This window comes from Myiozetetes cayanensis, unplaced genomic scaffold (genome assembly GCF_022539395.1).
Source record: "Myiozetetes cayanensis isolate MyiCay16 unplaced genomic scaffold, myiCay2020 scf14, whole genome shotgun sequence".
In the NCBI taxonomy this organism is placed as follows: Eukaryota; Metazoa; Chordata; class Aves; order Passeriformes; family Tyrannidae; genus Myiozetetes; species Myiozetetes cayanensis.
Genome location: NW_026087048.1, coordinates 12,832,292 through 12,857,344, shown reverse-complemented (window position 1 = coordinate 12,857,344; position 25,053 = coordinate 12,832,292). Strand labels below are relative to the sequence as shown.

The 25,053-nt window shown below is 51.0% G+C and overlaps 2 protein-coding genes across 4 annotated transcripts in view; one reads left to right on the top strand and one right to left on the bottom strand.

Annotated features, from left to right (window-relative positions):
* Positions 1 to 14,588, top strand: part of FANCI (FA complementation group I) — a 23,911-nt gene extending 9,323 nt beyond the window's left edge. Inside the window, exons 15-36 of one of the 2 annotated variants that reach the window (XM_050309574.1) lie at positions 45 to 155; positions 538 to 660; positions 1,763 to 1,831; positions 3,066 to 3,167; positions 3,963 to 4,145; positions 4,240 to 4,361; positions 4,761 to 4,925; positions 5,178 to 5,357; positions 6,649 to 6,812; positions 7,234 to 7,310; positions 7,762 to 7,878; positions 8,581 to 8,632; positions 9,198 to 9,325; positions 9,459 to 9,527; positions 9,656 to 9,743; positions 10,045 to 10,229; positions 10,852 to 10,908; positions 10,989 to 11,048; positions 11,761 to 11,847; positions 12,865 to 12,960; positions 13,503 to 13,628; positions 14,451 to 14,588. In XM_050309574.1, the coding sequence (XP_050165531.1) occupies positions 45 to 155; positions 538 to 660; positions 1,763 to 1,831; positions 3,066 to 3,167; positions 3,963 to 4,145; positions 4,240 to 4,361; positions 4,761 to 4,925; positions 5,178 to 5,357; positions 6,649 to 6,812; positions 7,234 to 7,310; positions 7,762 to 7,878; positions 8,581 to 8,632; positions 9,198 to 9,325; positions 9,459 to 9,527; positions 9,656 to 9,743; positions 10,045 to 10,229; positions 10,852 to 10,908; positions 10,989 to 11,048; positions 11,761 to 11,847; positions 12,865 to 12,960; positions 13,503 to 13,628; positions 14,451 to 14,516 (2,427 nt within the window). In that variant the 3' untranslated portion in view covers positions 14,517 to 14,588. Of the gene's footprint in view, positions 1 to 40; positions 156 to 537; positions 661 to 1,762; positions 1,832 to 3,065; positions 3,168 to 3,962; positions 4,146 to 4,239; positions 4,362 to 4,760; positions 4,926 to 5,177; positions 5,358 to 6,648; positions 6,813 to 7,233; positions 7,311 to 7,761; positions 7,879 to 8,580; positions 8,633 to 9,197; positions 9,326 to 9,458; positions 9,528 to 9,655; positions 9,744 to 10,044; positions 10,230 to 10,851; positions 10,909 to 10,988; positions 11,049 to 11,760; positions 11,848 to 12,864; positions 12,961 to 13,502; positions 13,629 to 14,450 lie in introns of both variants that reach the window. The other variant, XM_050309575.1, reaches the window with a different exon arrangement.
* Positions 14,130 to 25,053, bottom strand: POLG (DNA polymerase gamma, catalytic subunit). 2 transcript variants are annotated; one of them, XM_050309576.1, is made up of 23 exons: positions 24,974 to 25,053; positions 24,149 to 24,756; positions 23,641 to 23,836; positions 23,083 to 23,250; positions 22,686 to 22,832; positions 22,430 to 22,509; positions 21,789 to 21,971; positions 21,495 to 21,655; positions 21,154 to 21,277; positions 20,859 to 21,083; positions 20,599 to 20,719; positions 20,344 to 20,415; positions 20,111 to 20,230; positions 19,764 to 19,924; positions 19,596 to 19,649; positions 19,381 to 19,498; positions 18,808 to 18,943; positions 18,459 to 18,705; positions 18,256 to 18,378; positions 17,783 to 17,954; positions 17,316 to 17,524; positions 16,088 to 16,245; positions 14,130 to 14,961 (listed from the first exon to the last, which is right to left on the bottom strand). In XM_050309576.1, exons 2-23 carry the CDS (start codon positions 24,721 to 24,723, stop codon positions 14,900 to 14,902), a joined length of 3,612 nt encoding a protein of 1,203 aa, XP_050165533.1. In that variant the 5' UTR covers positions 24,724 to 24,756; positions 24,974 to 25,053; the 3' UTR covers positions 14,130 to 14,899. The 2 variants fall into 2 exon arrangements, with proteins under 2 accessions (XP_050165533.1, XP_050165534.1); XM_050309577.1 differs by lacking the exon at positions 24,974 to 25,053 and having other exon boundaries at positions 24,532 to 24,667.

Sequence of the window (25,053 nt, the reverse complement as noted above, 5' to 3'; positions counted from 1 at the left end):
CATGTGTCCTTATGTTTCTCTTTTGTGCCCCAATTCCCAGGCAGCTCGATGCTCGTAAAGCTGCGGTTGCTGGATTTTTGCTTCTGTTAAGGAATTTTAAGGTTCTGGGCAGCTTGTCCTCTTCCCAGTGCAGCCAGGCCATTGGTGCCACTCAGGTAGGTGCCGATCTGCAGTCCTTGCTGTGGGCATATGAGACAGTCTCATGTCTAACATGCACTGTTTGAAAAAACTCAAGAGAGGAGTGTTTCCCCAAATGGAAATACAACTTCAGTAAGGGTTAGTCCTGGAAGGAAAGCTTTGGGAAGTGCAGTGTGCAAAGAGAAGCTGGTCTAGGGACGTTGCTGCTCAGGGTCATTCTTTACAGCACAAAGTATTCTGGGGAGCATCCCCACTGCTCCATGCTGATGATAAGGAGCCTGGAAGCACCCTAAGGACTATTTCAGTGATTGTTCAGGGGCCAGACCTGTTATCACCTTGCTTCTGTGTTGTGATATCTGAGAATATACCCAGTATAATGTGACTAATATTCCCTCTCAGATCCAGGCAGATGTTCATGCCTGCTATAATTCTGCAGCTAATGAGGCCTTCTGCCTTGAAATCCTGGGCAGCCTGAGGCGATGTTTGAGCCAGCAAGCGGATGTTCGACTCATGTTATATGAGGTAAACATGGTTTTTTCAGTCTCCTTTTAAACATCTCTTCTGGAGTCAGGTTCTGCTGCAGCCACAGATAAATAATGATCACGTTATTGTGGAAAACAGCCTATCAGCTCAGTTATGTTCTTCTTTGGACACTTGTACCAAAGACTGTGGATTTTTTCTCAATCCTTCTGCTTCTTTTTATTTTGGACTATTGTAAGCCCAAGGACACGTTGATGTATCTTCCTCAGCTCATGCATTGCTTAAGAGCAGAAATGTGTCAAAGTCTGTCTTCCTTTTTTGATGTGGCCTGGGAAAAAGGGAGATGTGTTTGATGCCCAGTGAGGAGGAGTGGTATAAAGGCACTGGATAGATGTGGAGCTGTTGAGAGCTAATTATGGGTGCCAAAGAAAACCCTGACTGTAGAGTATGGAGAAACTTCCTTAGAGGCTGTCTTTTCTCCTCTTTCTTTCCAAGTTTCTATAAAAGCTTGGATGTCCCTTAGATCTCCTGTGACACATGGCCTGCTATAAGGGGCCATTCTTGAGCGTGTATGACTGTGATATTTGAGATAACTGTGGAGTTCTACCTTGAAAAAAAAACACAAACAGTTTAGGTCAGAGAGATTTTGTTTCCTTCTTGATTTGGTTGGATTGACCTTTGGTGAGCTGCAAGTTTTAGGTGTGTTTGTCACTGTTGCTAGAAAACTTGAGTGCTTGCTTTATCCATCCACTGAGTTTTCTCAGTCTGCAGGATTTGTTGCCTCCTACAGTTTCCCCACTGGCTTGTTTTGCCTTTGAAGCAGGATTTCACAGTTTGAAGTTGGATCTAGTGCTAGTGTTAAATAGCAGTGAAAGTCACTCTGGGCTTGATGCCACCGGTGCTAGGGAGATACAGCTTGTGAGAGGGCCCCTGTGAGGAAATTCATACTCTTTCTGATTCATACCTTCTTTCTGTGGTGCCTTTGCTTTGCCAGGTATGGAGCTGTACACTGAGCACATTGTTACTTCCTCATGGTTCCTTGCAGTGCCAAAGTGTCATTGCTGTCTTATGACGCCAACTTATTATGCCTGTGGTTCATTTTCTGTGTTGTGTCAGCCAGCTTGTCCTTCCTTCCTGTCTACAGGGTTTTTATGATGTCCTTCGTAGGAACTCCCAGCTGGCCAGCTCCATAATGGAAACACTCTTGTCCCAGGTAAAGAACTGCTCCGTGGTGGGGCTGTAAGGGACTCTTAAGAATTCTGCACTGCAAACAGCACAGCAAACAATTCAGGTTAAATACTGGGAAAGTAGTTCTCTCATACACTGGAAACATGCTTAAGTGCTGCGACACTCCCCTAAGGAGGTGTTCAAATCCCTGCTAAGTTGAAAGAACAGACTAGGTAAACTGGAGGCTGGTTCATGTCCTGTCACAGGGTGGAAGAGGAAGGACCTCTTGGAGCCCTTTCCAACCCTTCAGTTCTTAGGTGCTGTGGGAAGTGTGAGCCCAGAGAAGCGCTTTGTGCTCTCCGTGCTCCTGAGCAGTGCACAGCAGTTACCCTCCCATACTTCCCTAAGGATGTGTGCTGACACAGTAATTATTATTGCTGTCCTCCCATGGGGAGAATACCCAAGTCCATGTAGGTTCTGGGAGGATTAACTCATCCCCCAGCAGTGTTGCTCATGGCAACAAGACAATCACATTTCCCCAATCCATTGGACAGGCTGTGCTTTCTTTGAGACAAGTAATTTTCTTCCCTTTAATCATCCATAGAGTTCATGCTGACTAATTCCAGCTTTCCCATGACAGTACAGGGTCTGGGGACGGAACGTGAACAGAGCTAAGACAGCTTTTGGGTAGCAGAGGGCACTTAACAGGAAGTTGGTGTGAATGTGTAAAATTTTATGGCATCATTATACATCTATAACTTTCCCTGTTCAGTTCTGTATCAGTACTCAGAGCATATCTCCGTGTGGTGCCAAACAACCAGGAATTGGTGCAAGCATGGTCTCATGGGTTTGTTTTCATGTCAAGTGTAGCCTCCACAACTGTCTGCACCCTTAGGCCAGCAAGGTGGGTGCCAGGACAGGGCACTCAGGCACTCAGGGCAGCAGCAGCAGTTGTTGATCCTCGCTGTCAAAAGGATGGGCAGCACTGCAGGTGGAGTGCAAGTGGTGTTACATGTTGAGGCAACATACCAGCAAGTGGTCAGATTATTTTAGGGCAGTGACGTGTCCTGGCTGAGAGATACCTGAGCCACTCAAGAAGGGATTTTAATAACCAGTAGAGCAGATGATGTGGCTCACGTATTTGTACTGTCCCATTATTGCAGTGCCAGCTTCTGCTCTTTAAAGTGGGATACAAAGACTATTGTATTCTGTTTTCAAACATCCTAAGAGGCTCAGTTACCAAGTAACTAGTTATTTTTATTTCTTGTTTTCTGTGACAGATAAAGCAATATTACTTGCCCCAACCAGACCTCCTGCCTCCACTGAAACTGGAAGGATGTATTATGGCTCAAGGAGATCAAATCTTTCTGCAAGAACCACTGGTAAGAGCTATATTGCCTGGCCACAGCTGCAAGCTCATCTGTTACATAGCATTTTAGTTGTCCTGCTACATGAGCTGAATACCTTGTGCTTCTTCAGCTTCTTCTAGCCCGGAGCTATTCTTTAAATGACAACAGAGCTGGGCATCTCACCCCTGCCTCAGGCTATTTATTAGAGCTCCACTAGCATAGTGGTTATGGGGACCTGTGTGAAAAATGCTGTAGGAATAGTGTAGTTCTGTTATCCACTGTTGAGTTCACCCTGCGGGGTTTTTTTCCCTCCTTCAACTTAATTCCACATAAAATGGTTGTGCGGTGTGTGTGTAGCAGGGGGAAGAATCTAGCCTTTGGTTTTGCTCCTTTGAAATTGTTGGAGATGAGACCCCAGCAACTCGTTGGACTTCCAAAGGAACAAATTTGAATTAATCACTTTGTTTTCCCCTAAGGAAGCTTGTGTGCTGTGCTGCAGTAGCACGTGCAGGAATGGAGCAGACACTTCAGCTAGAGTGAGAGCCCCTTTGGCATCTCCTTCAGCAGCTGAGGTAGCTGGGTGGAGGGAGCAGTGGGAGTTCGGTGGATACATCCCATCTAGGCAAGAACATTGAAGCTAGAACTGGGTACTTCTGTGTAGGATTACTGCCCCCCTCAATCTAGGAATGAGGCATATTCTCGAGACTCAAGGCAGCTCTGAAGGCAGCTACAGCTCTTTGCATCCAACTATAATAGTCTGGCCCATGTCCACCTCTACCAGGGACCTCCAGCTTGCAGGCTGAGTGTGACTGTGGCTGTTTCCTTCAGGCTCATCTGCTCTGCTGTATCCAGCACTGTCTTGCCTGGTATAAGAGCACTGTGAATCTGTGCCAAGGATCTGAGGATGACGATGAGGAGGAGGAGGGTGTGGGATTTGAGCAAAACTTTGAAGAGATGCTCGAATCTGTCACACGACGAATGATCAAGAGCGAGTTGGAAGACTTTGAACTGGTAAATCAAATTTTCAGTTTGACTCAGTGGAAGAAGATGCTGAGCTCTTGTCAGGTTTTGAAAAGATTTTTCACTTGTTTCCTTTGCCTCTTAGGATAAATCGGCAGATTTTTCTCTGTCTTCTGGTGTTGGTGTGAAAAACAACATCTATGCCATTCAGGTGATGGGAATTTGTGAGGTTCTGATTGAGTACAATTTCAACATCGGGAATTTCAGGTAAAACATCAAATCTTACCCTCCAGCACTAGCTGTGCTATTGTTTGCCCACCTCTTTGGGGAGTACAGCCTCATTGCAGGCACAGGATGGTAGTGCAAACACAGAATCGGTGATGTTTTCTGAGGGTGAGTGCCTTGTGGCACAGCCACTCACAGAGCCTTGGGGAGTGTTTTCCTTTTGAATGTCATGTGATGTGGGAGATGGGATCTGACATTTTGAAGAAGAGCAGGTCTAGGAGGAATGGATGAAGTGTACACTGTTAGGGAGGTGGGGAGACGTCATATGTCATTATTTCATCATTCAGGGAGTGTCATTGTGTAATTTGGCAACTGAAGATTCAAATGGGAAACTCCAAGACTGCATGTTCTCTGTTAATGCTTTCTACTACTTCATTGCAGTAAGAACAAGTTTGAGGATGTCCTAGGCCTGTTTACATGTTACAACAAACTCTCTGAAATCCTGAAGGAGAAAGCTGGAAAGAACAAATCTACCTTGGGCAACAAAACTGCACGGAGCTTCCTGTCCATGGGCTTTGTATCTACTCTGCTCACAGCTCTGTTCAGGTGAGGAGGTGTCCAGCCCTCTGTGGAGCAGAGCCAGACAGCAATTCAAACCATGTCTGTCAGTGTATTTGGGAATGCTGGTGGAACTGTGCCCTCCAAGTGTTCACCACAAGCTCCCGAGGCACCTTTTCCACCCTGAGTTGAGCCAATGATTTTACTTGTAAACAAATGTTTGGGGTTTGAATCTCGTAGGCCACCCCTGGGCTTTTACTGTGCACCCTCAGTTCTCTGACAGTGCTCTTGGTTCCTCAGGGACAACGCCCAAAGCCATGAGGAGAGCCTGGCAGTTCTGCGCTCCAGCACAGAGTTCCTGCGCTATGCTGTCAGTGTAGCTCTGCAGAAGGTGCAGCAGCTGGAGGAGACGGGACAAACTGATGGACCAGACGGACAAAATCCGGAGAAGATGTTTCAGAACCTCTGCAAAATCACGCAGTGAGTCGCTGTGGCAGGTGGAGACATCGGCAATGCATTTTGGGGATTTTTGGTTCTCAGGGTTTTGAAAGAAGAATGCAGCCCATGACTGTTTCAAACAGTAATTGGTCCTGGGTTGAGGTCATTGCCTTTCTTTGCTCCTGAGAAATCAAGTGGAGGCACTGTGGTTTCTGTGCCAGAGTGAGTGATATAGCTCTAGTAATGGCACTTGGCCTGGAAGAACCAAACACCATCAAACTCCCATTTTCAGCCCCTCTCTGACTCTTGGTTCATCACTCATTGTCACAGAGAAGGTAGGATGGTGACAGGCTGGATTCTTGAGGCCTCTGGAATGCAGTGAAGTTTAAAATCACTTTGAGCTACAGTACAAAACAGATGTATGAGGGACACAAGCTTTAGAAAACATTTTTTTTTCAGGACTTCTGCAAGATGCTTGAAGACATTCATGCATCTAATCCTTTGGAAATCCAAGAATGTGAACCATGTAAATGTCTTTTGGAATCTAGGTCATATCTGCATGGGGTCTTTTCAGAGCCCAGTCAGCAGAGAGCACAAAATGCAAATTACCCCTGCCATGCATAATGCCGGTTTTGTGTCTCGCCCCAAATAATAGAGGCTATTTTGGTTGCAGTCATTAGGACTACATGTGAGCTACATGTTTTGCGTGATTGGACATTGAAATAGAATAAGATCATCTGTGCAGGCGACAGAACTAATGAGAAGAAAGGAGAGGGAACAAAAAAGGGAAGAAGTGGTCTTAGGGGAGCAGGAAAAAGATGTTTGCCTACAAATAGGAAAGTCTCCTTTGGGCCAAACAATTTTGTTTTCCTCACAGCTTTTTACTTTGCCTGCCTTTACATTTCTGATTTTATTTATAGAGAGCCCTGTAGTGAATTTTGACATTTCACAGATCCAAACTGCCAAAAAAAAAGCTCTTTTTGTCACTGGCATATTTGACACTAGTGGTCAGGGTTTGGGTAGGCTGAGAAAGAAAGAAAGCTGGGTGGAAGAAATGAGTGTATAAAGATGGACTTGAAATGGGATTGGAAGGTCCCTTGGCACCTGGAAAGAATTAAATTATTTAACTGTGCAGGAAGAATGCAGTAGCTGTTTTGCTGACATTGAAATAAAATCTTAAAACCAGATCTCTTCTCCCACAACTTTCCTATAGAAAAAAAGACCTTCCGATTTAGTTATATTAAAAATACAATCCTAAGAGTAGAATCTAGTTCTTCCCCTGTGCATCCAGCTTTACTGGACTAAATCTCATCTCTCATCCCACATCCCACAGGGTTCTGCTTTGGAGGTACACTTCAATTCCCACTGTTGTTGAAGAATCAGGGAAGAAGAAGGGCAAAAGCATTTCACTCCTGTGCTTGGAAGGTTTGCTGCGGATCTTCAACACGGTGCAGATCCTGTACACTGCCAGGATCCCCCAGTTTCTGCAAGCCCTGGGTAGGCACATGGTACAATTCTGCTCTGGTTTCTGACCTCCATGTTCCAGCCCATGTGTGGGCAGGTAGGGACCTAGCACTCTTTATCCATAACAAGGGAGAGAGGGGTCTGGTCCTCGTCTGTCAGTAACAAGGTGGGCTTCATAGCACTGATTTTCACACCAGACACAAATTCCAGAGATATCTCTACCTGCTTTTGTAGAGCTCTAAGTCTATATCAGCAGGGATAGTTGGGGTCTGATACAGCCTTCATCTATTTGAAGTTTGCCTTTTTAACACATTTCCCTGCTCAACCACGGTTCTGCAGTCTGTATTCCTCCTCTAGCTGTGAGCAGTTGCAGTCTTTCCCACTTTTGGAAATAAATCCTGTATTCTGCTCTTGGCATTTAGCTTTTTTTTCTGCACCTCTCTGTCTCTGCCAGATATTACTGATGGTGACGCAGAAGAAACGGATATTAATGTCACGGAGAAAGCTGCCTTCCAGATCCGACAGTTTCAGGTAAGTACCACTGTGTGCTGCAAGTGTTCCAAAGCACTTGGAATCCTGGCAGAAAGCACTGCTAGCTCTCTTTTGCTTGACCACGGGGTTGAGTATGTGATAGCGACTGTAGCACTGATTCATTACCAGTACAGAAAAGTTTCTGATCCCTAAGAAAAGCTTCTTCAGGGTGCTGTGCAGAGCTGGATGGAAGTGCTTGTGTATTTACAGAACTATAGGTTCTGCAGTGCAGCATAAACTTATCTGAGTATTGTAAAAGTCACACTGAGTCATATGCAGCCTCTGTGCAAGCACTCCTAACAAAAAGCAGCACTCACGCTTTAGAAGAGTCCTCTTTTTATACTCTTTGTCATTCTCCTTGCTGCTGATCCCTTTATCTGCTGCAGCTTCTGGTTATTTGCCTCTGCAACACGTATGCACACTCAGGGACTGTTTTCCTTCCCGTGACCAGAGGTCCCTGGTGAACCAGCTCAGCAGTGCTGAAGATGACTTCAACACCAAGGAAACACAGTCGCTCATCACAGTTCTCTCCACATTGTCCAAACTCCTGGATCCAGCCTCGCAGCAGGTAATCCACAACCTACACGTGGTGGCAGGGATGGGTGTTGTAGCTGTAGGTGTGGGAAGGAGATAATCAGGTTGGGTTGGGATCTATAGGCACACGTGTCAAAAGAAGAGTTCTGTTATGTTCTCAAGGCTTCTCCTGTCACACTCCTGCAACGACACTCAAGAGCAAGTTGTCTTCTGGTCCCACTGCTGCACCTTCTGGTCGTGGCTTTGGGCACCTGAGTGACTTGTTTGCCTGAGCAGGGACTCCTAACAGAGCCTAGTTGTAGTATTGTCTCCACATGGGAATTGAGGCAAGAAAGGCCAGCAGACTTGTGTCCAGTCCAAACTGGCTGAGTGCCTAATTCCTTCCATGCAAGGAGTCATTTTCTAAAGTGCCCGAATTTTACAAGCTAGGAACTGCACTAAGTGTGCCAGAAGTCTGGAGTCATCATTTACCTTAAATTAAATGGAGCTGTTACTTTGTCCAAGGGAGTGTATCGCCATTCCCCTGTCCTGGATCTCAGCTTTTCACTTGCTGGTAGTTAAAGTGTCCACTGTGAAACTTCATAGAGCACAGCTGGCTACCTTCTGCCAGGAAGGGACTTCACTCATCTTTCTTTGCTGTGATTCATTGTCTTGAATTTTTATTATTAGTCATAGTAGCAGTATTGTGCTTTGAATTCTGTTTTGAAGTCACGATATCTTTTCTTTTCTTCTGTAGTTCCTTCAGTTCCTGACTTGGACAGTCAAAGTTTGCAAAGAAAATGCTCTTGGTAAGTAAGCTTTGGGGAGCATGTTTAGGTGGGATGTGTCAGGTCTGATATTAGACCCTTAGATGCTCTGGTGTTGTCTGTCCTGGTTTTACCTCTTTAAGATACATTCAGGTCCCATTCTGTGGCAGATTGCCATGACATTGTGGTTATTAGCAGGAGTATTAGAGAAGGAAGTAAAACTATCAGTGTTGCTGAAGAAGAGGAAGCTACTCACTTACTTGAATTTTCTCCCTTGTTAGTTAGGCTCAAATCAGGATTTATACTCTGGAAAGATAGTACTTTTGCCAGGGTTTGTATTGCACTTCCTCAGTGCTCTTGGTCACAATTTTTCTACGAGCTGAGGGCTCCAGTGAGCCATACTTCCCCTTGCACTGTTACATCTGATGCCTGATGTGTTGAACTCTGCTGCTGTCGCTGCAGTATTTTGATAGGATTTTCACCTACTGTGGATCATTTCGGTTAAATCCGCCCTGAATCTGAGACTTCCCCTCGCTGGATGTCTGGTGTTCCTAAGTAGCTGGGGGAGCTCTGCGCCTGGTAATGTGTTGTTTTCTCTTCCCCACAGAGGATGTCTCTTGCTGCAAGGGTTTGCTGTCTCTGCTCTTCAGTGTCCACGTTCTCTACAAGAGCCCGGTCAGTCTTCTGCGGGAACTCGCACAAGACATCCACGCTTGCCTGGGAGACATAGATCAGGTGTGATGCAGAAGCAGCCTAGCCCTTCATCACACAGTGCTGTCAGGGCAGAACTGAGTGCACCCCTGGTGTAAACTATGTGACAGCAGCTACAGTTTTATTCACCAGAATTTGTTTTCTCTCCTCTGGCCAGGACATAGAAGTGGAGAGTCGGTGTCATTTTGCCATAGTGAATGCCAAGACTGCAGCGCCCACTGTCTGTGTGAGTCAAAACTCTGTGTGTGGAACAACCTGTAGAGTCCAGGGATACTGTGCTACAAACAGCTTGCAGGTTCCTGTTGTGCCAAACTCCTCCAAAAACCTGTTTTGTTATTGGTGTTTCTGCCTTAGCTGCTGGTTCTGGGTCAGGTGGATAAGGTCCTTGAAGAGGTGGATTGGCTTATCAAGAAACTCACCAGTCTGGGCTCAGACACATCAGGTAACAAAAGTCCAATTCTTAATCTTACACGTTTGTCAAAACCAGATGAGGACAGAGAGCAAAAAAGATCTCTTGGGATTTTAAGACACCATCATCTGAGGGCAGGTTAAACTCTCTCTTAAGATGGTTCTACAGGAACAATGTAAGATAAGGGTGTTGTCACAAAATCCCTCCAGTGATTATTTTCCCTGTGCCACATAGGTGCTTTGTGCATCGGACACAAAGAGAGTCCTGTGCTTCCCACCTGCATAACTGGATTCATTAGACACACATTCACCAAGTATTCATCTCTTTCTTCTAGAAGACCTTTCTCAACCATCAAACCAAACCCAGGCTCTAGAGAAAGGTGTAATTCTGCAGCTGGGAACTCTGCTGACAGTCTATCATGAGCTGGTGCAGACTGCACTCCCAGCAGGGAGCTGTGTGGACACACTGCTGAGAAGCCTCAGCAAGACATACACAATTCTCACCTCCCTCATCAAACATGTGAGTGTGCTCCTCTGACAGTGGGCTGGCTATGAGCTAAAAACTTTCTTCCCATCTGCTGCAGCAAGCTCACAGTGACCTCAGCAGCTACACTCAGAGCTGGGCTGTTGATCTCTTGCAGGAGCTGAGCCCTAATTCTGTTGGCTTTCATGCCCTCAATTTTGTGACCTTTCTGAGCAGTGATAGTTGTACCAGTGGAGATAAGGGAAAGCTTCTCTCCAGCTGAACTTGGCTTCCCGTGGCTTGGAGTGGCTTTTCCCAGTGTATTTTGTGGGTTCCTCTGTGCAGCTCTGTGCCAGAATGAACAGCACTAACAGTGTTCTCACGGTACTCGTCGATCCTGCCCTTGCCACTCATTCCCACTGAAGGCCTGAGGCAGGACCTGGGGGAGCTGGGCCATGAAAACAGGCCAGTGGAGCTCCTTTGAGACAAGGTGGTGAATGCCCCAGAGCTCTTCTCTCACAGCTCTGGAACGCAGACATGTGATATAGCAAGCCACTGTGGGGGATAGTTGTTGCAAATCCTGCCCTCCCCACTGTGCTGTTGGATGAGCTGCTTTGAGCTCTGCCTGGATACAGGATGAGAACAGCATACCTAGAAGAAACTCATGTTTTTCTTGCAGTATATCCAAGCTTGCCGCAGCACCTCGAATACTATTCCAGGAAGGCTGGAAAAGCTGGTGAGTGTGAGCAAATTGCTGGAGGAAATGGCTCCTTGCCTCGAGTTAGGAGTAACACCAACCTCTCTGCTCCTTTGCAGGTGAAGCTCTCGGGATCCCATTTGACCCCACAGTGTTACTCATTCATTACTTATGTACAGGTAAGGCCTAAATTAACTGGCAAAATCACAGTCAGTCGATCTCATGCTGAGTGGTGTATCAGCTGCAGTACATGGGCACCTTTGGGGATTATTAATCTTCCTGACATGAGTTGAGTTTCTTATAGTTCAAGCTTTACTGTGTCAAATAATAGTATAAGACATTTCAGTACCACTGGGACTGAGCATGCTGATTTCTGCTTGAGCAGGGAAGGAGCTGGTTTTTAGTTGGTTTTTTTTTTTTTTCCCCTGTGTTCATATGGGTTTTTTTGGATGAGATTAATACTGCTGTTAACCACAATGGCAAATAAAGGTCAACAACACTGCAGTCATCACAGTGTGAAGTAATGTGGGTGCCAAAGACTGCAGTGCTGAAGCTGGGATTTATCTGCCTGGAGAGGAGCTGGGTACTTGTGTGAGGACCACAGGAATTGAACAACATATTGGGGAAGGTGTCATGGTGTGCAGAGCTGTCACTGCTGGGAACTTCTCAGACATGCGTATTTTGGAATGTATAAATTATGAAATTAGTTTTTCTTTCCTTATTTTTTTTTTTTTGTGTTTACCCTGAATTCGATTCTTGTATCGCTACCCTTCTGCCATGTAGCTGATCATGCTGTTTGCTGGCCAGAGCAAGGACTTCTCTGGCCTTACTCAGCTAGCCTTTCTTCCCTGCTAACCCTGTAATGACACATCTTTTGGCATCCTCCATCAGAACATCCACAGTGAGAGCTTAAGCTTTATGGAAGAGAAGAAAAAGAAGAAGAAAGAGGATGAAGCTGCTGCAGTTTCCACAGTCATGGTAAGACTGACTCGCTCTGTCAGAACATGGGCTGTAGTTGAACTTGGAATCATACCTCGGGGCTTGTGTTACCTGATGGCTTCTTACAGATCACCAGGGACAAACTGTCATTTGGGCCTTTGGGTAAAAATCAAATTTAATCTATTGTAACTTCAGAGAAGTCTAAAAAAGCAAAACCAAAATACAACCAAAAAAAAACCACAATGAAAAAGCCACCTTCACTAAATGCAGCCTAAAAGCTCGCAGACATGAAGGAAAGGTCAATCTGGATAGCCTTGTGTTCTATGATATTAGAGATATGGGCTAATTTATTTGAACCACTATTGCATTCTCTTTAAGTGTTTCTTAATTTTATCAGTACATTTAAAGATGAAGGAATGGATTGCACTAAAGTAAAGCAGTTGAAACTGACTGGATTGTTTGGTTGGGAGCAAGCGAGCAGGCTGGCAGGTTCCTGGTCCTTGATGTCCTTTGTTTGTGCTCCCAGACAGCATTTCCTCTGTCTTGTCAGTTGTCCCAGACATTCCTGTGATGTTAAGGGTTTAAAAGACAGAGCGTGATCTTCCCACCTCTTCCCTGAGTGTATGGAAACGGGCTGAAATGCTGCATGTCCTTTACCACTCTGTCACCATGGGGAACAAACACCAGTGCTGGTAAATAAACAGAACAATGTGGTGAGACGTCAGTGTGCTCCTTGCCTGGACAGCTTGTGCTTGTGATGCCTTGGGAGAGCTGGAGCAGAGGAACTGCTGCTCCCATGGCTGTCAGGGATATCAAGGACTCTGGGCTGCAGGCAGAGCACAGAGCAACACGTGGGAAGGCCTCACTGCAGAACCATCACAGGAGTCAATTTAAAACTAGTAGGAAAGCTGGCAAGGCTTGCTGGGGCAGGACTGATAAGGAACAAGGCTACTGAACACACTTGTCTAAACTGGGAATGTTGTGGTCTTCATGTCATCCTACAGCACCACTGTTCCCTTCCAAATCTGACCCATCACACTCTTCTCTGCATTTCAGGCCAAAGTGCTTCGGGAGACTAAGCCAATCCCAAACCTGATTTTTGCAATAGAGCAATATGAGAAGTTCCTTATCCATCTCTCCAAGAAGTCAAAGGTAATGTAAAGCAGAGCTCTTCTGTGACCTGAACTCAGTGGAACAGTGGGATCGATGGGCATGGTGGACAGCTATAGCTGGTCCACCTTTAATAATGCTCGAATCAGAAAGGTGTAAGGACTTTTCAGCCCTTGCCCACACTCCTGGCCCAGCACTACTGAATTGCTGCCATACTGATACCAGCCCACGTCAGTGTCAGTCCTGCCTGTGACTTTACCCTGTGTGGTTTCTGGTGGAGAAGAAGCATGCACACCTCAGGCCAGCTCTCCTCACTCCTCTCTCCCAGGCTGTGTCATGAAATGTGCCACAGTGGGGTACTACGTGACAGCGAGAGCAACTGGCAAGCACTTGGCTTTTAGGAACACATAAATGGGCCACTGGATCACAGGTGCTTTTTCACCTGCCTTTCGCTTCAATCCTGCGTTATTACTGCCATGGGCTCAGTCCCAGTGCTGCACAAGAGACTAGGCAGGGTAGAGAACTAAACTAAGATGCTAATGGCTCAATGTCTTATCCCCCTGGTTTCACCTGGGTTGCTGCAGGTGAACCTGATGCAGTACATGAAGTTAAGCACCTCCAGGGACTTCCGCATCAACGCGTCCGTGCTGGACAGCGCCCTGCAGGAGCGCAACACTGAGGATGCTGAGAACGAGCCAGACAACGACCAGGTTAGCATTCATTTAGCTGCTTTTACTGACAGGTTTCCCTCTCTTTAGAGGCCAGCTGTATTTGTGAGTTGTGCAGGCATGTGTGAAATTGGGACAGCCTGTCTTCCTGGGGTTAGCTCTCAGTTTAATACTCAACTAATAGGAAGGAGGGAAAACTTACTCTGGTCAGCTCCAATACCCCAGCCCTCTGCCTTGGTTGGCCTTTTTCCATGTGCCAGCTCTCTGTGTTCATGGTATTAGGGAAGTGAAACTGCTCTTAAGGCCTTGTTCTTTGCCTCAGCAAGCAGAGAGGTCTATCAGTGTTACCCTCTGAGGACCTACTGCCTGGCCAGGATCAGGCCTTCGCAGCATGATGCAAAGTAGTTTTGCATCCAGGTTAACTTTTGTAGATAAAGACCTGGCAGGGCAAACTCTGCAAGGCACCATTCTCCTCAGACCCATCTCTACTAACTAGTGCTGGTGAAGGTAGCATAACCTGTGCTGGATAAGAAAAATAAGCTATTTGCTGATTGTCCAGGGTTTTTATTGGTGCATCTGTCCATATTTTCCTGAGTATTTCAACAAGCCAAAACCCAGGACACAGTCTCTGTCCTGTGCCACTGGTAGCCTGTGATGTAAGTTCCAGCATGAATTGGAGAGGGCAGTTGGCCCACAGGGAAAGTCTCAGTGATGACAGAAGTCCCATATTAAGGTCGTTTAGTTAGGGAGAAAAAAAAGAGCTAAATCCTGTTCTGCACATCTGGCTTCTTGCTTTAGATAAACATTCCCTAGACTAATAAAAAAAAACACAATCACTCTGTCCTCTCTCCCTCCCCTCTCCAGAGCAGCACAGCAGAGCAGACAGATGAGAACCAGGAACCCAAAAGGAAGAGACGACGAAAAAAATAAACTGGGGCTGCTGCTGCTGCCTCCTCCCACAATGCCTGTTCCACAGTGGATTTGCCTTGGTCTTGGAGAGCTGCATGTATGGAGATGATGGTTTATTGTTTCTCTTGTCAAATACTTATGACTTCTTCCTTTGTGTCCACGGGAGTGCAAGCAGCGACTCTGGCCCCTGTCTCAGGTTTTACAGCTGGCTGCTGCCCTTGGAAACGCTTCTGCTATTCAAATGTGCTGCTACCAAAATCTTCTTCCCCAGCAACATCCCTTCTTAACAGCAAAAGGGAAACGGAGTGACTGGGATCAGTCCGAGCCAGAAGACCTCCTTCTGAAAGGACAGCGAGGCTCTGGCACACAGTCCGGACCATTGTCCTTCTGGCACTCTAGCGTCATCACTTCTTCTCCAGTGAACCTTTGGTTATTTCAATTATCTGATATATATCCAGTGCTTCCCCTGGAAGACAAGGGACAGTCAGTTCCCTGCAGTACACTCAGACTCTGCAGCATAGGACAGCAATAGTCGTGGTTTGCTTTAGTTCAGAGCGTGTAGCACAGAAAGCCTTAAATTTATTCAAACTTCTGTTTTGGGTGGTGGTGAGAACACAAGAACCAGCACCAGTAGGAAGCTGGGAACACGAGCTGTTCCACCTTGGAGTTGAAGCTGCTGTGTGCAGCTCCTGAGCAGAGAGAGGCCACAGCTTTCTCTGCCCAGGCTGGTTTTGCCGTTACGTTTTTGCTGTTATGTTTTTGCTGACCCTGATTGCAATGCACTTGTTTAATTTGCCTTGTTCGTGGTGAGAACACAAGTGCCCTTTTTGCCCACAGAGCACAAATCCTGTTTCTAAAAGCACCCTTTGCCTATAAGACTCATAATAAAGGTTACCCAAGGGTGGAGTGGCTGACGTGTGCAATGACTGAGAGAACAAATTTGAGGGCAGGTTCATCCCTTATCTGGGAAAGAACTGCTGCACAGCAAGGAGAAGATGCTTTCCAGCCAAGAGTTACATGTTTGCTTGAGCAGTTAGAAGGTTACACTGAGTGCAGGTAGGGATTACTCTAGGCCTTAGGACTGCTGAGGAAGCACCCAGCAATGCCAAAGCAGTTCTCTGAACAGAGCTGTGTTGGGATAAGGGACAGTGAGGAAGAAGAGAAAGGGATGAAGGCTGGAAAAGTTTGGGTCTGCAGGGCAAAACAGACAAGGTTGTTGAGGCACCTTCCTTTGAGAGAAGGAGCAATTAAACCTTGGGTAGTGTTAAAAGTGCACAGGAGGGCTCCTCCAAGGGGCACAAAGCAAATGTGAGCACGTGAGAACAGAGCCAGGCCTGGCTCATCACTATCAGAAATATTTGGAAGGAGCAGCACAAACTGCTTGGGGACTGAGGAAGGAAAGAGGGGCAGGCTCCAGCACGGTGGTTGCCCTGCAGGTCAGATAATGGAGTCAGGAGGCAAGGGGCTCATGAGGTGCCTCTGCCGAACAGAGGAGCCCTCAGGGAATGACTACCAAGGCCAAGTGCTCTGCCTAAGCTGGGGAGGTCTATGCAGAGGGAATTACAGGGCGTAGCTTGCACAGACATACTCACCTTGAGGGATGCCGTACTTCTCCATCCCCATTGGATTTGACGGCGTCACACAGTTCATGGTCACCTCTTTCCTTAGGCACTGGTCGATATCCACGGCGCTGAAGAAAGCCACTGACTGTGGCAGATCCTGGAGGCCCAGTTTGTAGGCAAACATGCACCTGGGAGAACAAGACAGCAGGTGGGACGCTGCTGGACATCACCCTTGGCCTTGTCACACCCAGTCCCAATCAGCCACAGCTTCACCAAACACTGGCCAGCCCCACCCCTCACAGGTCACTCTGCACCCACATCACCAAGCAGGTGAGGGACAAGATGCTTTTAAAGTCCTGGGTAGCAGGAGGGTCAAGTATTGCTACACTGGGTGTGGGAGGAACAGAGTAACAGTGCCTCCTCAGAAGTAGCGGAGCCTCCTCGGGAGAAAGGAAGAAACCAGCCCTTCACTGCTGGCTAATCCTCCCAGGCAGGCAGAGCAGATGCTGGATTTTCCCAGCAGGAAGCCCTGTGCTTGCAGGAGCTGGCACAAAGGCAGGAACGTCAGGGTGCCTGTCCCTGCTGCGCCTGCTGCACTGGCACAGAAAGGCTGTTTGTGGTGTCCCTGCCTCCGCACAGGAGAAAACAGCTCAGCCTTGGACGGCTCCTGTGTCACCAAGTACCCCACAGTGCCGGGAAGGGGATTTGGCAAAGTTGGCTGTGCTGCAAGCTGGATCAACAGGAACCCTTTGAGGTCAGGAGCTTTCTAGGCTGAGCTTAGTTTTGCATGGGGCAGGGGAGCAGTGGGACTGCAGAGACAAGCCCTGCCCCTTGCTCTCCCCTGATGGCAGCAGGGAATGAGGGATGGGACAGTTGCAGGCTCCCAGTTGCTCAGCCAAGCCTGAGGGCTGCTGCCACAGGATGGCTGCAGACCTGATGGGAGCAGGAGGCAATGTGTTCCCATCCCAACAGACCACAGTGACTGGCCCCATCTCTGCAGGAGGCAAAAGCTGAGGATATCCCCCTCTTGCCAACATATTATCACTGGAAATCAAAGCCGAGGTCCATTTACAGCCACCTTAAGTCACGCATGAAGGAACTGCAGCCTCCAGTGCTGCTAACTTGCCCTGGGCAGAAGAAAACTGCTCTGCACCAGTTTGCTGTAGGCAAAGCCAACCCCAGCCCCTTTAACTCGCCTGCCCCACCCCAGAGGCACTGCTGCTCCTCCCCAGGAGACACCACAGCCGTCAGGTCTCACCTTGTGAGGAGGTTGGTGATCTGCAGGGCCAGAGCTGCCCGGTAGCGGTCTTGCTGCTGGACCAGGTAACGCACCTCGTCGTGGATGCTGATGCAGAAGCGTCCCTTGATGTCAAACTCCTCGAAGAGCCACTTCATGGCAACCAACATGAGGTGCAGGTAGTCAACAGCTGAGCTCTGCACCACCCAGTTCACTCTGCTGGTCAGAAACTGGTGAAAGGAAACACAGATGGATAGTAAGAAAGCACCGGGTCCAGGGCATGGTCCCCCTACAGGACAGCTCCTGTGAGAAATCTGTTAAAATTCAGGGTTGTTGGGTTTTCTTGATCCCACAGAGATAAAGGGTTTCCTGAATGGCTGCAAGAGCCCACTGGGTTTCCAGCACCTAAGAAGGGCTGAGCATGGAATTGCCATTTTGCAGAAGATGAGGAAAGCCAAACGCCCAGCAGCCCAGAGCTGCATCCTTACCTCGCCCTTGACCATGGCGGGCTCCAGGGCCCTGCTGATGTGACAGCCCAGCACCGGGGTCTGCGGGGTGGGGGATAAGGCGATGCTCTCCAGCTTGTTGAACATCTCGGACTCAGTGCCTCCAGCCCACACTCGGTGACCCACCACATTCCACTTACCCCTCTTCCGGGACCTGTGGGGCAGAGGGGAGGTTTGCTGGAAGTGTGGGAGGAGGCTGCAGGTCCCTTTTTGAGAACCTCAAACACTCCCTCCTGGCTTGGGGCAGCTGGATGAGACCCTGCTAATTGTTCACTGGGAGAGTGGATGAAACTGAGAGCCCCCCAGATCAAACCTACCTGGCCCTGGAGGAGCAGAGAGGACCAGTACTAGCCAGCCCCATTTCCCTTCTCTGCCCCCTGCCTGTCGGGCTGCAGCTCCCTCTGCCTCACATCCTGATGGATGCCACAGAGCCACACAGGCTCAGACCATCTCACCTTTTCGTGGCTTCTCTCTGGAGTCGCTGGACATCCTGGGCTGACACCGATCCATCCTCTGCCCTGTCCACAGCCAGGTCCAGCTGCCTTACCAGCCACTCCCCCTCCTCGGACAGATGAAACCTGGAGGGAAGAGCCAGTAACCCAGCTGCCATGGGACACTGCCACCATCCCTGCCCCTGCTCAGCCCGGGCAGCACCCACCTGCGGATGCCCTTGGTGACCGCGTACATCTGCTGGGCCTTCTCGCGCGCCTGCTGCTGTGTCAGCCGGTGGTTGAACTGCATCAGCAGCCGCTCGGCGAAGGGCTGCCCGGCCCCGTAGATGCGCCCGTAGTTGAAGACCTTGGCGTGCTCCCGGCTGATCCCCACCGTGGCGGCCGTCTTGCTGTGCAGGTCCGTGGCGTTGCTCTTCTTCCCCTGCAGGGTCATCCAGCCGAAGGCTGTGCAGCCTGTGGGAGGGGAGCAGAGGTTGGACGTCCAGCGGGATCGGGACTGGGAGGTCACCCCACCGCCCAGCAAACCCACTGCCCTGCAGCACAGCCCCAGCTCACCGTGCATGCCGGCGAAGTGCGCCTCGCCGAGGACAGCCGCTATCCAGAGCTCCTGGGAATCCACATCTGCGCCCACCAGGGAGTAGCCGGGCGGCACCTGGACCATGGCTTTCAGCTCGCTGCCCACACGGTCGGCCTGCAGGACATGATGTACAGCTCAGCACAGCCCTCTCCTCCTCCCTGGCAGAGCCTTCGTCCCGCAGCCGCAGTGCATGGGCACAGCACTCTCCGTGTCCCTAAATTTTGCTCTCAATGTCAAAACCAGGTTTAACACACGTGGGGCATCACCCACTTGGTCAGTCCCTCCAGCACAAAAGAAGAGGAGCTTGAGGAAGGACAGAATCAGGCACTTGGGTGTTTTCTTCTCCTTTCACCGAATTCTGAAGCCCCAGACCCTCTGCTCACTCCTTCCCTTCTCCCCAGCTCACAGCACATTGGCAAGAGAAGGGTCCTGCCACCTCAAATCCCAGCATCCATCCCCAACTCCTATTTCCAACACAGGTAGCTCCCACCAGTCCAAAACACACAGAGAGTACCCCAAAACACCCCCTAAGGATCCAAGTAGGGCCATACCCGGGCATTGCTGGCTGTCAGCCAGGTGGGCTCCACTGCCCGGCGGGTGATGGTGCCTGCAGTCACCACCTGCGGCAGGATGGCTCCGTAATTTTCTTCCTCGTTATAGTCAGGATGTCTGGGAGAGAGGTGAGGGTGAGCACCATCCTATGAGAGCCCTCCCAGTACAGGGTAGAGGGAACAACAGTCCAGATTTGAGGTGTTCCTCCTCGTACCTGGTCACCACACGAGGCAGCTCTCCCTTCTTCAGCCACACCACTATCTGGGAACTGCAGAGACACAAGGCAGGTGAGATGCTGAGACCCCCATCCACCCACACAAACTCCCGTGGTCACAAAGCAGCCTCCACCCACAGGGATGTCGCGGTGAAAGCAGCTGCTCACCTGATCCGCTTGTGAGCATTCCTCCAAAACGAGATCATTTTGTTAATCTCAAGGGCCCTGGTCCCGTGGGTGCGGCCCACAGCAGCCCGCAGGGTGCCATCCTCCATCTGGGGCAGGAAATCCTTAGCAAAAGGGCTTCCCACATTGTTTTCGTTCCCGTCCTTTAGCAGGAAAAGAGGTGTCAGGGCTCAGCCCACCACCACTCTGCAGCAATAAAGCTCTGTGCATCCTCCTGTCCCAGCTACAGACACGTTTTCACCACCCAATCCCAGGAGATGAGATCACATGGGCCCCAGGAGTGCTGCAGCACTGATGTGACAGGAAGAACTCCAGGAGCCCCAACTTGCCTTGTGAGGCAGCTTGAAGAACCAGCACCCAGGGATGTTGACATCATTGTAGGGACCATTGCCATGGTGGTACGAGGGCTGGCTCATCTCTGCCCTGTCGCAAAATTCATCCATCTCCTCCTGTGACCAGCAATGTGAGGTGATGCTGGGAACACCTTCAGGCATGGTTGGAAGGGGAAATCAAGGAAAGAGGGACCAATCCACCACCCCATCCCACAGGAAACCCTCCTTACCTGCACCAGGCTCTGGTCCACCCTGCCCATTTTCTCCTCTGCATCCAATTCCACACGGCTCAGCTCCTCCACCTGAGGCAGAGAGGGACCGTGGGGGAAGCCAGGTCAAACAACAGTTCTCCAGCAACTCTTATTATAGGGTATTTCTTACTTGCAGCCCCTGGAGCTGCACACAGGGCTGGTTTTCACATGCATAGAGGAAGAAGCACAGCCCTACACCTTCCCCCCAAGGGACCCTCCAATCCCTTCCTTCACCTTCTGCCACATCGTGCTGCCGTCCATCACCAGCAGCTCATCCTCCATGGCAGCCTCCAGCCCCGGGGGCTGCTCCTTGCCTTTCTCCATGCAGTACTGCTTGTACAGGTTCTCAATCACCCTGGCAGAGGACAGGACAGAGCTCACACACCCACATGGGGCCTGAGGCTCTGGGTCAGCACCTGGGCAGAGTCCCAGGGAGCTCCCAAATACCCCCACGGAGCATCCCCCAGCTCAGTAAGCTACTACATCCTTCTCACCTGTATGGGCAGGAAGGCTCATCAGTCTCCGAGGTCGTTGCTGGCAAATTGTCCTGCCGCCCTGGCACCAGGTACCCCCAGCCATGCTTGTCAGAGTAATGGAGGGGGAAGCCATCCCAGGCCAGGCGCATCAGCTTCGGGGTCACCCTCATCTGCAGGCTGATGAGGCTGGGTCCGGGCACCCACCCCGCCTCCTCCAGGCGTGGGCACAGCTTGCGGTACCAGCTGGGGAGCAGCAGGGATGGGTCAGAGAGCACAGGGCAAGCCCTGGGGACACCCAGGGTCCCCAACTCACCCCGGGTGGCCTGGCAGGTGCTGGAGTCTCTTGGGTTGCAGCACAACTGTCTCCTTCAGGCGTTCCAGACTGAGCTGGCTCTCAGGGACTTTCAGATCTTCATCCTCGCTGGGGGGACCAGGGTCTGGTGGGACAAGGAGGACTGGCTGCCAAAGAACCCTCCATGACACTCCTCTGGAAACAGGAACCTCAAACCAGCCCCCCACCACACGTCCCAACACAGGAACACAGGCCAGCAATGCTTCACTCTGAAGCACTAACAAACCTTGTCCCTTTTTCTTGGCACCCCTGGGAAGGCATCCCTGGAACATCCCTTGTCCCCAAGGATCACCTGTGCTCACCCTCCTGCCACTCCTGCGCTGACCCTTCTGCACCCATTGCTGCTGGGGAGGCTTGGCTGTTCCCATCCTCATCTTTCTTCTTCTTCTTTTTTGGGTTCTTCTTTTGTTTAAACTCCTGCGTGTCCCACTCAAGATCCCAGAGCCAGGGGTCATCCTTGTACCTGATGACATACTGCTGTCACACCACAGCTTTGCTCCTGTCCCTCACATCCACCCACAGTCCCCCCATGGACCACTTGGCATCTGGGCTCCTTCCTGGGAGCAGCAGGACCTGCAGCCCCAGCCCGTTGGTACCTGTGCTCATGCAGCAGCTGGCAGGCATCATTGGCCAGGTTCATCAGAGACTTCTTCATCTCCTTCTGCAGCTCCTCATAGACACCCTGAGCATCGTCCAGGTACCTCTTCCAGTTCCCATTGACCGGCAGGTAGGACACCCCCATCTCCAGCATCCCTGCAAACGTCACAGGGTGGGGGCACCTAGAGCCCAAAGCAGAGGGGCATTAGACATCTGATGGAGGGGACTGTCCCTGGAAGCACCAGACTATGATGGACCATGAACGTGTCTTCACCCAGAGTTTCCCCGTCTCGCACAAGAGCCTCGATGCTCTTCCCCTAAACCCACAAGGATCCCTGTATCTTCTGCCTGCCCTGTGCATCAATTGCTGCCCTAAAAACAACCCTGTGCAACAACCCCAAAGCTGTACTGCTCTGAGCTGCCTCAGGAGACCTGCTCAGCTCCTCCAGCCTTGCTGTTCTGCTGTTTATTCCTGCTCACCTACACAGGGGAGGTCTGACAACCCTTCTGAAAAGAGCTTCAGGACACCCTAAGGACAAGAGGAATCACATCCCAATCCCAGAGGGATTGTGACCCTCCCTGCTGCCCATTAAGCCCACAGCCCCTTGGCCAACATCAGCCAGAGCTTGGCAACTCTCACCTCTCCATGAAGAGTGGCAGCTGCTCCTGAAACACCTCGTGGGTGGCCTGGACATCACGGGCACAGTACGACATCAGGTCCTGGGGACAGTGGCAGGTTGGAGCAGGCAAAGAAGCCACTCCCCTGCCAGCACAGGACAAGGCACCGGGGCTGCGGGAGCACTGGGGATGTCAGAGCAACGACCCCAGCAGCTGCTACCACCCTGCTCCCACCTCCAGCTCCCACTGTCAGGATGTGATGGGACGGCCTCCCTCACCTGGAAGTTACTCCTGATGTCAGCCATGGTCCCCTTCACAAAGATCTCCCGTGCCTCCTTCTCCAGCGGCTCCCCCCCGACGTAAAGCGCGTGCACGTCCACCAGGTTGTTGATGCTGCTGACGTGCACCCAGTCCCACGAAGTCATCTGTGGACAACAGGGGCTCAGACAGTGTGGGACAAGGACCGGCCATGGGTGAAATCAGGAGTGGTAAAGGATGTTGCTACTCCAGTTTAAATCAAGGCCACCTCGTCTGGAAGGTGCTGGGAGAGCTTCACTCAGCAGAGCTGCTCCAGCAGATCCCATTCTGCCAGTACAGGAGCAAATGGTCCCATTACAGGAGCACACAGCCCCCTCTCACCCAGGCCACTGCCAGTGGCTCAGCTCCCTCACTCACCGCTGGCCCCTCCGTTTTGTTGCGTGTTTTCTTCATGTGCTCCTTGACCTGCTGCATCCCTTTCCTCTTGCCATGCTTGGCAGCCATCCAGAGGCTGCGCTGGAAGCCTGTCAGCCCTGAGATGGCCATGTGCATGCTCATAGTGTCCAGGAAACGCATCTGAGAGCCCTGGGACACAACAGGGGAGAGAAAAGAAAGGGTTTGGGAAATGCTAGAGGAGCTGCAACTCCTGTGCTCAAGCTGCTTTTGTCAAGACAAGGCTTTGTCTCCCATATCCATCTTTTGAGAGCCAAGAGCATCCCCAGCACAGCCTGTCAGCTGCTCAAAGCCTCCTGTCACACCTCCAGCTGCCAACCTGCAGCCTCCAGCAGCCTTAATGGGGTGCAAGAGTATCTCTCTAGATACAGCCCCAGCCTACTCTGCAGGACAAAGTGAAGACAACCCTGGGGTACCTGTGCAAAACAGGATTTGCAAAGTAACTCGCAAGAGCCAGTGCAAACAGTTATCTGGGTAAGAAAATGCAGCTGCTGGGCATAAACCAATGGCTTGGCAGTTCACCTGGATAAGGTACTGCTCCTTGATGAACGCCCGGTCGAAGGCCACGTTGTGCCCCACCACCACTCTCTCCCTCCAGTCCTCCTTGCCGGCACAGCTGGCACCTGCCGGGCTCTCCATGGGAATGAGGTCGGCCAGGGTGAGGTGGTTGGACCAGGAATATCGCTGCTCCAGCAGCCGCCTGCTGCACCACGAGTACCTGCAGGGGACACACAGCTGTAACAAATAAAGCAGGAGCTCCTGGGACGACAAGCACCTGCTGTGCTGTGGGGTGCTGAGCACAATCCCACCTGTGGGAGGGAGGTGACCCACCCTGGGGAGTGTTACACTTGGTAACCAGGATACACATCCCACATCCCAGAACCATGCTCTGGGGCTTCGTTGTGTTTTCCCTGCAAGCCAGCAGTGGACTGCAAAAAAAAAGGCTCCACTTGGAAGCATCCCATCGTCCCAAAGCTGTGTCCCCCACTGCTGCCGTGACTCCCCTATCACTGCTGGCACCACATCTCACCAGGCATTCGGCGAGACCACCACAGCCAGCGTCGGGCAGTGGCCATCAGCCACGCACACCTCCACGTCCAGCACCATCGCCCGCTCCTCGGGGAAGTCCACAGGCTCCGCTCGCCCGTCGGGGCCGTAGCGGGTCCAGCCCAGCTGCCATGCCCACTGGGCGGGCAGCGGGGGCAGCTCACACCTCAGCAGCGTGTTGGCCGCCTCCAGGTAGGGCAAGCTCTGCTTCTGCGCCAGGAGGCGAAAGTGCTCGTCGATGTTGTCCCCGTACATGCGGGGCAGCCGCAGGTCCACGTCGGGCAGCGTGGAGGTCTCCTTGCCCCACAGGTCGTGGCGCTGCAGGTGCTCCACGCTCCGCTGCACGTCCGCCGCCGAGTAGCTCACCTGGGCACCGCGGAAGATTTGCTCGTGGAGGGTCCTGGAGAGCATCTGGATGTTGAGGGGGTTCATGCGCCGCTGGCCCGTGTCCTGGCTCGGCTCCTGTGGCAGCGGGCGGCTGGCCGAGGAGCTGGAGGGGCATCGCTGGGGCTGGGGGCTGCAGCCCCTCACCGACCGCCTCCAGGGCAGGCGCCTCATGGCCCCCCGCTCCGGGGTGTGCCCCGGCTGGAGCTGCGGGGAGAGAAACGGCGAGGGGTGAGCTGGGCACTGACCAGCACTGCAGGCCCCCCAGAACTGCCCCGTGCAGCCATGCACCCCTCTGTGCAGCCGCACCCCTCTATACAGCCATCCCCCTGTACAGCCACACCCCTATCCACCCGTGCCCCCTGTACAGCCACACTCCCTTTACAGCCGTGTCCCCCACACAGATGTTTCCCTCCCAACTCACGCCCGGCCCCCGCCTGGTCCCTCCCGCGCCGCCCGGGCCTGGCTCGGCGGGCAGATCCAAACAGGGGCGCTCCCGGGAGT

Excerpts from the sequence above, each read along its gene's own strand:
- POLG (XM_050309576.1), bottom strand. The coding sequence starts at position 24,723 with ATGAGGCGCCTGCCCTGGAGGCGGTCGGTGAGGGGCTGCAGCCCCCAG. Across the intron at positions 23,251-23,640 it reads AGGAGCAGTACCTTATCCAG|GGCTCTCAGATGCGTTTCCT; the intron begins GTGAACTGCCAA and ends GTTGTGTCCCAG. Across the intron at positions 21,278-21,494 it reads AGCGCAGGAGTGGCAGGAGG|ACCCTGGTCCCCCCAGCGAG; the intron begins GTGAGCACAGGT and ends TTGTCCCACCAG.